Below are 11,833 nucleotides of genomic sequence, written 5' to 3'. Positions count from 1 at the left end.
TCGTATTTTCTAAATGATTTTGTCACTTCAATGCAATTTTCCTTTTAAAAAAGCTTCTATTAAGTCAAAGACATCAATTATAATTATTAATAAGATTTTGAACCCACCAAGAAATGTTTTGATCATACATAAATCAAATATATGAAAGCTTAAAGTTCAAACACAACAACTATTATTAAGCAAATATATATATGTGTGTGATAAAGAAAGAGAAAATCTAGAGAGTAAAGGTTTGAATTTATTTTTCTTAACTGAATTATTTAGATACAATGCATTTTCTTTTATAAAGGAAAATGTACCAGAAAAACTGTATAACAACTAAACTAAAATTGAAACAACTAAACTGTTTAATAACGGTAAACAACTAAACTGTTTAATAACAGTAAACAACTAAACTGTTTAATAACAATTTTAAAACTAAACTGTTTAATAACAATTTTCTGGGGTTTTCTTACTGAGCAGCCTTAATATCCCCCCTCAAGCCAATATCTGCAACATGTGTAACACCTAGTTTCACTCGAAGTGGAATGAAGGAATGTGCAAATAGTGGCTTGGTCAGTATATCTGCAACTTGAGCTGTTACTGGAAGATGTTGAACTGTAATCTTTGGTTGTAGAACAAGGTCTCTCACAAAATAAATGTCTAGCTCTACATGTTTTGTTATTGAGTGAAGTATTGGATTTGCGCTTAGGTGAACAACTCCAAGATTGTCACACCGCAATATTGGTTGTTTTGGTGGAAGGATCTTCAGTTCTTTGAAGAGAGAGGCTAACCATACAACTTCAGTGGCTGTATTTGCAAGGCAGCAAAGTTCTACTTCAGTAATTGATCTAGACACAGTGTGTTGCTTTTTAGATCCCTGAGTGATTAAATTTTCACAAAAATACACACATATTCCAGATGTTGAGCGTCTGTCATCAAGATCTAATGCTCAATCAACATCAACAAAGGCCTGAAGTGTAAAGTGGGTAGGTTCCTTTAGTAGCAACCCATGTTTCAATGTTTCTTTGAGGTATCAAAGGATTCTTTTCACTGCTTGCCAATGTGATAGTTTTGGACTATGCATAAATTGACAGACATGGTTCACTGAGTAAGTTATTTCAGGTCTTGCTACAATACTTCTGTACATATGGGAATTTTCAAAATTTTCACTACCTTTAGATGATAAGATGGTAGAGCTGATCATAGAGGTTGCAATAGGATTTGCATCAGTCATCTTTGTTCTTTGTAGTATCTCTGTGATGTATTTTTCTTGGGATAAGAATAGTCCACCAGATTCTGGGTAAGAAACTTCTATTCCGAAGAAGTAGCTTAACTTTCCAAAGTCTTTCAAGGATAAAGTGTCATTCATTTGATAGATCAGTTTGTCAATGTCATGTCTTGAGGAACCAGTTATGATGATGTCATCTACATATATCAAAATGTAACATGAGGAGCCATTTGTTAGTTTCATAAGCAGTGAGCAACTAGCCTTTGAGTTTGTGAAACCTTGAGATAACAAGAAAGTTTTTAATCTGTCAAACCATGCCCTTAGGACTTGTTTCAAGCCATATAAGGCTTTCTTTAGTTTGCACACTAGTGGTTTCTGTGAGTTACTTTCAACCATGAAACCAACAGGTTGTTCAATGTATACTTCCTCTGTTAAAATGTCATGGAGGAAGACATTGTTTATGTCTAATTGTCTAATCTACCAGTTATGTGCAAGAGACACAGTTAATATAACTCGAATGGTTATAGGCTTTATCACAGGGTTGTAAGTTTCTGAATAATCTATGTCTGCTGTTTGGTGGAAGCCTTGAGCCACTAGCCGTGCTTTGTATCTTGTGATGGATCCATATGAGTTTTTCTTTACTTTGAAAATCCATTTTGAGCCAACTATTTTTTTATTAGGAGGTATAGGAACTAGTTCCCAAGTACTGTTTTTCATTAGGGCTCTGTATTCTTCATTCATTGTTTCGACCCAGTGAGGACATTTTGATGCTTCTTTGGCAGAGTGAGGTTCTATGTCATGTAATTATGTGATATAAGTTTTTGGCTTTCGAATCACATTCTTTGATCTTGTAACCATTTGATGTACATTGGTAGTAGCACAGGTTTGTGATGGTGGAACAGGTTCACTTGGTTGACTGGAGATGGTTTGATCGGGATTAGGTGAGTTTGGATGAGATGCGGTTTGATAAATGGGTGTGATTGGGTGACTCTAAGGTGGTATTTTGGTCAGGGGTGCTTGGTGGTTGAGGTGCTAGGATGGGTACAGAGAGGGATGAAGTAGGTTGGTTGTGTATGTTGTGAGGTATGGTTGTTTTTGTAGCAAAAGGAAAAGCATGTTCATCAAATATTGCATGCCTAGAGACAAAAACTTTTCCTAAATTATCTAGACATTTGTATTCTTTATGATTGTGGCTATATCCAATAAAGATGCAGGGAGAACATCTCATTTGTAATTTTGTAATGATTGTAAGGTCTGAGATATGGAAAATAGAGACAGCCAAAGGTTTTTAATGAGGAGTAATTTGGTGTAGTTTTATATAGAATTTCCAAAGGACTCTATCCATGAAGGACAGTGGATGGTAATATATTTATTAAGAAAACTGCACTAGAGAAAGCATCATCCCAAAAAATTTTAGAGGTAGTGAGGAGTGAGATAGAAGAGTAAGACCGGTTTCTACAATGTGTTTGTGTTTTCTCTCGACAACACCATTTTGTTCAGAGGTGTAGGGACATGTAAATCAATGAATTATGCCACTGATTTTTAGGATAGGAGTGAATGAGCGATATTCTCCTCCTCCATCTGTTTGTAGAGATTTGATTTTGGTATTAAACTGGTTTTCGACTTGTTTTTTGAATAGTAGAAATGATTTTAAGGCTTCAGACTTGGATTGGAGAAAATATATCCAAGTGCGGTGGGAGAACATGTCAACAAAAGTGATATAATAGCGAAATTCATTTCTTGAAATGGTGTGTGATGGTCCCCATAAATCAAACTCTACAAGCCCAAGAGGTGCATAATAATTTGTTTTTTTTATTTGAAAAAGGGTAGTTTGTGACTTTTTCGAAGAGTACATGAATGACAAGTTGTAGCTATTTTATTTGGATTTGGTAAGAAAATATTACATTTGTTTAGTACTTGGTTTACAACAATAGTAGATGAATGGCCTAATCTATTGTGCCAAAGAGTTTGAGTGCTTGAATTGAGAGGAAAATGATTTGTGGAGACTACTAGAGCATGTGGGTTCTCAAGTTGTGATTGATGAGAGGTGACTGACTCTGAATTGGGATTAGCTTTCACTAGTGAGAAACGATATAGTCCTTCATGAAGTTGTCCTTGGAGTAAAATTTTCTCAGTTTTCTGACACTTAACAAAACAAACGGTTGGATGGAATTCAAAGAAATGGTGATTATCTTTTGTAAATTGACTTACACTTAGGAGATTTTTCTTTATGTGAGAAACATGAAGAAGATTTGGTATGGAGAGAATAGGACAATCATTATTAAAAGAAATTGAAATATCATAAGGAATAAAGAAAGAATGACCAGAGTTTAGGATTTTTAAACATGTTTCATCACCAACATGAACTTGTTCTACTATGCTGTAGTTTGTGCTGTAATTGAGGTTAGCAAGATCATTTGTGATGTGATTAGTTGCACTAGTGTCCGGATACCATCCATTTCTATTGTTGTCTTGTGAAGTTGAAGTCATATAAGCTTGATGGGGATTATTTCCGAACTAATTCTGGTTATTGAACCTTGGCATTCCAGATGGAGTATTACCAGTGAACTGTTTTTGAAAGTTTGGGTCATATAAAGAATAACATCTCATGGCTGTGTGGCCAAATTTTCCACAATTTTGTTATTGTGGTATGGAGTTATTCAAAAGTTTTTTCCCTCTTCCTCGATTTCCACCATTATTATTATTTCGTCCTCGTCGTTGCTATTTTGCCACTGGTTCCATTGACTTTGCCCCTAATTTCTTTGCTCTTGGCTTTGTCCTTGTTTCTTATCAACATTTTCAGAAACAAGATTTCTAGTAGGTTGAGTACCATCAATATTTATTAATGAGTTTCTTTCAATTCTACTCTCATGACCCATTAGAAGTGAGATAATTTCTTGAAGTGGTTTCGATTTGGATTTGCAAATATAGCAGAGACTATAGGATCATATTCTGACCCTAATCCTGAAAGAATATATATTGTGTGTTCTTGTAGAGAGATAAGACAACCTACCTCTTTTAAAGCTGAAACAAGATTCTTCACCTTTGCTGTATAGTCTCTAATTGATTGGTTTCCCTTTTTCAGATTCTGCAATTGTCCTTTTAGTTGCATAATTTTGGCTGTGTTTGATGAGGAATAGGTTTGTTCAAGAGTTAACCAGATTTCTCTTGCTGTATTACACCCAATCATTTGAGTTACTATGTCTTCATTCATCGAACCCATCAACCAATAACAGATTAAACGATCTTGCCTCATCCAACTGATGTACTTAGGATTTTCTATCAAATCTTCTCTGTTTGTGTTTCTTTCGGAGTCGTTTTCTGTATTTTTAGTGTTTCTTTCAACTTCAACACTGGTCAATCTCATCTTTTCTGGTTTGGAGTCACTGAGGATGTGATTTTCCAAGGAATGTCCATATATGGTGTTCAGAATCTGCAATTTCCAAGTGAGATAATTGTTGTCTGTGAGTTTAATCACGGTTAAATGATGCCCTGGGTTGATTATTATTGAATAATTTCTTGAGGAAGAGGAGGTTCCATGATTTAGGGTTGAACTTGAAGAAGCCATTGCTGTGAAGCTGAGGCTCTGATACCATAAAGAAAGAGTAGTAGAAAATGTAGAGAGAAAATATTTGAATTTATTTTTCTGAACTGAATTCTTTAGATACAACACATTTCTTTTTATATAAAGAGAAATGTAGTAGAAAAAAGTGTAGAACAACTAAACTAAAATTGAAACAACTAAACGGTTTAATAACAATAAACAACTAAATTGTTTAATAACAATTTAAAAATTAAACTATTTAATAACAGTTTTGTGGGTTTTGTTAGTGAGCAAGCTTAATGTATATATATAGAGAGAGAGGGAAAATAAAGGTAGGTCGTATGTGGGAGATTACTTATTCTTTCTTTCGGGGTGGTGGTTTGAGTAATGTTATTTACAAGGATATCCTTTGACATACGGCTACCATTACATGTGAGATTAGGTTGCTACGTGGATAACTATGATTGGATCACCAAGGTTAGCGGCAAAATAATTGATACAACCAAATGAGTAGAAAAGTTTCATATTAAACAAGTATGCAAATACATGAAAACGAACTATTAATAGTATTATAATGTAACCAAAGTCGTACATTGGTAGTTAGATAAAGAGATGATATTGAGAATATAAATGAAAACAATTATTTCCATTAGTATGAGATTTTTGGGATATTTGTATACCCAAAATAATTGCAAATGAAACAATAAGGATGCAATGATGGAGAAAAATGAAAAGAAAGAATTATAGACCCCACAAACCGAAATGTCACTTTGGTTGATTCTCATTCCCTTGAAGTGAAGTGAGGTAGGGTTCAACGGAAGTGAAATAGGAGTTATGGATAACTAATTAGTAAATAGGGAAAGTATGAGGTCCACCCATGTGCCATTTGGTTCTCCTCCATTTTATACCTCTTTCTTTTGGTTAATACATCTGTGAATCCAATTATAGATTTCACTTTTTGTTCCTTAATCTATATTCTCATGTTCAATATTATAAATTGCTTCTAAACCATCTCTTACGCTATATAAAATCCACAAATTTGTCCAAACCCTCCTACCAGCCTGGATAAAGAAAGCGTCAAACTAAGGAAATAAAATATAAGACTTTATGAATTAATACCCACCTAAATATTTGTCGCACAATACACAATACACAATTTTATTAAACAGATAGTTTCTAGTGCTGAATAACAAATTTAATGCATTCCAACGATATTTTTATAATAAATTTAAACATGTACATTTGAATTAACACTCGTTCGTATAGCATAATACAATTTACGAAGATATTAAAATTCAAATTAAACTCTTGTTTACTGAAATATTTTGGTAATTTTTTAAAAATATTTTATATTAATTATTAATTGTAAATGAGTTGTTCATGGAAGCAAACAAAAAAAATGTGGTTCGGATGGATATTTTAAGCCCACATACTCGTTTGATATAAACAAAAGTCAATGCTTAAACTTAAATATTTGCCATAAGATTCTATGATTAAGATATGCTTCTTTTAATATCTTTAGTCCTATACGTTCATTATGTTTTCAACAAAAATACGTATCCCACCGGCTGCCAGCCAAGGATGAATTGGAGAAAAACACGGTGTTTGCTTGGTCAAATGTGTAAGGCTGAATGAAACACAGCAGAAGCCATTTGTCATTTGTGGACTGGCAAAGCATTTGACTTGACAAAGTCCCACAGCACACAGAGTGAAAAATGAAATCTGGTGGCTCTTAAAGGAAAAAAAAGAGGTACAAACTTTACTTGCCTGTGTAGATTTACACATTACATTTCAATACAGATCAGTCCAATTGAAGTAAATAAATAAATAGGCCTCAAGAGGCCACCCACTTCAAGCCTTTACTTTGCGGTTAGGCAGTCAATACATTAGCTAATGGTAGTGGGGGTTGGTTTTTCTTTGTGTGCAAGGATGCTAGGTGAACTAACAATGTCATTTTCTCCTTTCTTTTCTCCCCTATCAGTACCTAACAATGCTGCTTCTGATTCGGTAAAGTGAATGATGTTGTCTTCGATGTAGTTGAAAAGAATCAAGTTCCGGGAAGAGTGTTGTTTGTGGTTGAGAGGATGATGAAGGCACAAACGACCGAAAGGGAGAAGACAGACACCCAGGTATTCTCTGTGTACATCTCCATTGCATCAGTGAAGGAGAAACGTGTGCGGTTTTCGGCCCAGTTTCGGATTCTGTCTGCCTCAGCTGCATACAAAGCCCTCCCCTGCAATAATATGACAGACTGGATGAATAACACAACTCTCCACAATTGTTCATTTGGGTTCTTGATGAAATTTTGAATTGTATTAATCCTTGAACTTATGAAGCATCTGTGTTTGCTACTTCCCATGATGGAAGTGAACTTACCTGATCATCAAACCAACGACCTCGTCGCAGCCAGGCAGTGACCAGAGCTAATAAGATTCTTGGAGGAGTCAAGTAGTTGATGGCTTTTCCTGTTCCTTTCACAACCCGCATACGGGGAACTAATGTTCTAGCAACTGTTTCAGGAAGCTCACAAATGATGTTGAACATCTGTTTGTTTCTCACAGTTGAACCACTGTATGGAAGCCACGAGTATTACAAGTTTAGTAAGAACTGTTCCAATTGATAATACTTACCCACAGAAAAATGTGGATCAACCAAGTATAACACAAGCTCAGATATTTCTTGGGAAAGTGGAAGACGTAAATCATTGATAAGAAAACTGTGTTCTTCTAGCAATTTATCTGATGCATATAGAGATACGAGGATAATAAGAAGAAACTTGATTCACCTAAGAAGGAGATCAGTCAAAACCATGCCAGGAGATGCGGTGTGTACTCCTACATTGGACCGCCTGCACTCTTTCAAAAGAGATGATTGAAGCTGCCTAAGTCCACATTTTGTCGATCCATACCTGGAAATTCAGTAAACTAAATTGCATAAACACCAAAACCAACGTTGGTTTCATAGACATAACAACTACATTTACATTTCATAGTAAGCAAAGAGCCAATGAACTTACACAGCCGTCAAAGGAGTACTTGAACCTCCTGAACCAGCACCATCCATGTTAAATATTTGCCCTCCTTTAGCCTGATTTCTCATTACACGCATGGCTTCTCGAGTACAAAGAAGGGAACCAACGAGGTTTGTTGAGAGAATCTATCAAATAATCAGTGTATGAAATTAAATCAACTTGTAAGTTGTATCTTAAATATGCCCAATAAACTGACAACGCTCAACATATTCAAAGAGCTCATATCTATTGGAGAACATTATGTTCAGATTTATCAAGAGAAGTTTAGGGGGGAAATTCAGAATTAATAATTTTAGCTTACCTGAGTAATATCTTCATCTGTAAACTGCAGTAATGGTCTAAAGCCTTTATTCGTGCCCGCATTGTTTATCTGTCCACAATTTGTTAAAATAAAATCTTGAATTAGATTTTATTTTAACAAGACTGAAAATAGGCATGATTTGATATCCTTAATGATGTAAAATTTAAATGTTTGTGAATAAGCATAGCTTATTTTTTTATAGTAAGATAAATTCCCTCAAAGTGAACAAGGCATGAAGGCACTATTTTAAGAATGTATCAGTAGATCTAAAATCAAATTATGATTACAGAAAGACTTCAAGAAAAGCAGCATATAGTACAAGTTTGAGCATGAAAAGTTCACTGTAAGTTCATGACTCACCCAAATGTCAATGGAACCAAGTTCATTTAAAGTAAAATTGGCTAATTTATGAACGTCTTCAGGGTCGCAAACATTGCACGTTGTGCCAACAACTTTAGCATGTGCCAGGCTTTTATTGGAAGAACCACTTCTGACCATTAGACCTTTTAAGTTTTCCTCGAGCTCCCTTAGAGTTTCTTGAACAGATTCAGAGCTGTCTTCAAAAAATTATTGGGCAAGGAAATGTGATGTGAGCAAGGTGTAAAAACCTTGATATATTAAGTATCAGAACTTTAATTTAATTCTGAAAACCACCTGCGAGAAGCTACAACAACACGGTCTCCTGAAAGAAGAAACTCTCTGGCTAGTGCTTTCCCCAATCCTCTTGTGCTGCATAATCAACCATCCATGTAACAGACAACAGATCATATATGAGTCTTCATGTTACGAGCATGGCAGGCAGTTTAATATATCAAAGGAAGATCAAACAAGCCAACAATGAACATTAGATAAAGTAATCTTCCTATCACCACGTAATTATTAAAACAATGTGCCAATTATCTACATTCCCCCTGCGGAGTGATTAGTTACCTTCCAGTTATAACAACATTGCGTGGACCAGCACTGCAGTGCTCCTCTAATACCATGTTCGCACCAATCATGGTTCCAATAATAACCCCTCCGAGCCAACTATACCAAATCAAGGTGTTCATCTGGCTGTCACCACCTTCATAATTTTCAAGAAACAGAATTCATATTAACATCGACAATGACAATAGTATTTTTTTTTTTAATTTTAAAATGTTGTATACCTGATAACTGAAACCCGACAGCAAGTACGACACCAGTGCTCATCATTGTAACAATATATCTTCCAATTTGGACTGCAGCCTATTTATTAAAGATAATAAAGGAGCTACAGTCAGTGATACTACTACAGTCTCCAATAAAAAAATTAAAGCATATGTCCTTGGTTCATGAGTATACATACATCAAATCTACCATATAGAAAAAAATAGATCTATACATTTACGACTTAAGTTGGCTTTGGTTCAATTTGATGCCACAGTAGCCAGAGTAGTTTCCTTCTTGTTCATTCATATCTTTATCCAATTATACGAAATTCAAATTCGAAATCCTAAAAACAAATAACGAAAACGAAAACGAAAACTTCCAATTTGAATTCCTTAGAACAAATATGGAGGGGGCGAGATTTAAAGCCTCCTTATGGGCATCCGTTTGTCAAACTTCTCGTAATTATCAGCTTAGTATCATTCTTTCGAATGCAGCCATTCTTGGAGGATGTATGAGTATATTTTTTTAATGTCTTTTATAAGATTGGTTTCTTATACTAAAAAAAATCGAACATCAAGGTACAGTGATTTGAGCTAAAACTACATGCACATTTGCTCAACAAGCCAAGTAATGGTAAAGAACCATGTATCAGGGGGCTATTTGAAAAATCCTCAAGTTTGTTCCAAACAACTCAATATCGCTTGATGAACAAAGAATACATGAACTTGAGACAGGGTTTACGAAGAACATAAGAAGAGCAACACAGAGCAATACTCACCGAAGAAAGCAAACCCTCCATATTAGCCATAAGCTTCCCCTGATCAACATCCGATCCCATTAGCAAATTAAACTTACCCAAAACACCAGACCTCAATAATTTCCAAAACTGACTTTCCTTCTTCATTTTCACCTCTTTTAACCTCGAATTTCTCCGGTTCCTCCCTTTACTATTCTCCTTCTCAAAATCCCCACCATCCCCTCCTCTGAAGGATCTACACTTTCTCAAGCACAACCCACGACCACGTCTTGTCGATACTCCAGCATCAAACCGGTGAAGTCCCGGACCAAGAGCTCCGAACAGATGCCCATCTCTAGTACTTGGACCATCGAAAGTTTGTGGGTAGACGTGGAGCTTGGCGAGCGTAGTCATTAATGGAAGATAGAGTTGCAGAAAAAGTGGGAATTCATGTAAGAGAAGAATAACTCGAATTTGTTTTGGTTTTGGGAAACGGGTAAAAGTTGAAATGTGAGATATTTTTGGAAAAGTTATATAGAGGGCGAATGAAATATCAAAGTGGGCGGTGGCGTTGCGGGTAAATTCGAGAAGAAAGGACTGTGATGACCACACGATAAGCAACCTAATCCTTGTATGACAAAGATGACACGTGGGACCTTTGGTCGATGTCAGCATCATTTCTCATGTGTTGTGTATGTCCAGCTGGATGTAGATTACTCCTAAAGGGAGGGTGATGGAGCCTTACACGTATCATGCTTTTGAATCTTCCCTCTAGGTAGTGGTCCTCTTTTTTTCCCCATATCACAATTTGCAAAATCAAAGAGACGTAGATAACATGAGTTCAATGTTTAATTAACATAACCTCTTTCTTCTATAATGTGTTACATTTGAATCTTTGTGTATATATATATATATATATATATATGTATATATTTCAAAAGATTTTAAACACTCTAAGATGTAACCAAGTGTTGAATAAAGGAACTTATCTTACTATCAGAAAATAACTCCACCAATTAATTAAATACAAAGCTCAAGTCCTTTGTTGGGGAAGTTTGATGTTTAACATATTCTAACAAGCTCCTACCTCTTTACCCTAACAAACTTCCAATTGTTATGCTAGTTGTAGTCTAGATTTGATGGGCACGACTTCGAGGAATCCATCGACGATTTTGTCTCTAACAAAGTGGCAGTCAATCTATGTGTGTTTAGCCCTCTCATGGAATGTTGGGTTGGAAGCAATTGCAGTTGTGGCCTGCTTATCATAGAATAGAATACTATTGTTAGTAACGAGGGTCTTACAAGTAGATTAGTGAGTAATTGTGTAATCCATACGTGTTCACTTGTAACTAAAGCTAGTGCTCTATATTTGACTTTTGTAGACGATCTCGAGACTATGACTTGCTTTTTTTTTTTTTTTTTTTTTTACTTCCAATAAACTATGGAATCTCCCAAAAAGATACAAATGCCAGTTATGGATCGACCAGTGTTGAGACATACTCCCTAATCAACATCAACAAAGGCTATTAGGTGAAAAGTAGCAACTGGTTTGATCAAGACGCCTTGGCCTGACGATCTCTTCAAGTATTTCAACAAGTGGCGTGTGGTATCTAAATGAGTTTTTGTGAGCCTTTGAAGGAACCGACTAAGGCGATGGACAACAAAACAAATATCTGAACGAGATATTTGTGGATATAATATCTTCCAATCAATCTTGTGTAGCAAGTGATATCCTCGTCAACAATGAATTTTACTTCATCTTTTGAGAGTTTTAGATTGGGATCCATAGGCAACGTTACTGATTTATGCATCTAAAAAATCCATATCTTCAAGTATCTGCGGACAATATTTTCTTTTGGAAAGCATGAGTCCTTTTT

General features: G+C 35.4%; 1 protein-coding gene across 1 annotated transcript; it reads right to left on the bottom strand.

Annotated features, from left to right (window-relative positions):
* Positions 1 to 6,463: 6,463 nt before the first annotated feature.
* Positions 6,464 to 10,826, bottom strand: LOC101222986 (probable chlorophyll(ide) b reductase NYC1, chloroplastic). The gene is made up of 10 exons (XM_004150005.3): positions 9,999 to 10,826; positions 9,238 to 9,316; positions 9,017 to 9,152; positions 8,741 to 8,815; positions 8,447 to 8,639; positions 8,087 to 8,155; positions 7,771 to 7,910; positions 7,540 to 7,662; positions 7,131 to 7,323; positions 6,464 to 6,987 (listed from the first exon to the last, which is right to left on the bottom strand). Exons 1-10 carry the CDS (start codon positions 10,632 to 10,634, stop codon positions 6,802 to 6,804), a joined length of 1,830 nt encoding a protein of 609 aa, XP_004150053.2. The 5' UTR covers positions 10,635 to 10,826; the 3' UTR covers positions 6,464 to 6,801.
* Positions 10,827 to 11,833: the final 1,007 nt, after the last annotated feature.

Source organism: Cucumis sativus, chromosome 1 (assembly GCF_000004075.3).
Source record: "Cucumis sativus cultivar 9930 chromosome 1, Cucumber_9930_V3, whole genome shotgun sequence".
NCBI classification, from domain to species: domain Eukaryota; kingdom Viridiplantae; phylum Streptophyta; class Magnoliopsida; order Cucurbitales; family Cucurbitaceae; genus Cucumis; species Cucumis sativus.
Note: the sequence above shows the minus strand (reverse complement) of the source record. Positions and strands in the feature narration are given on the sequence as shown.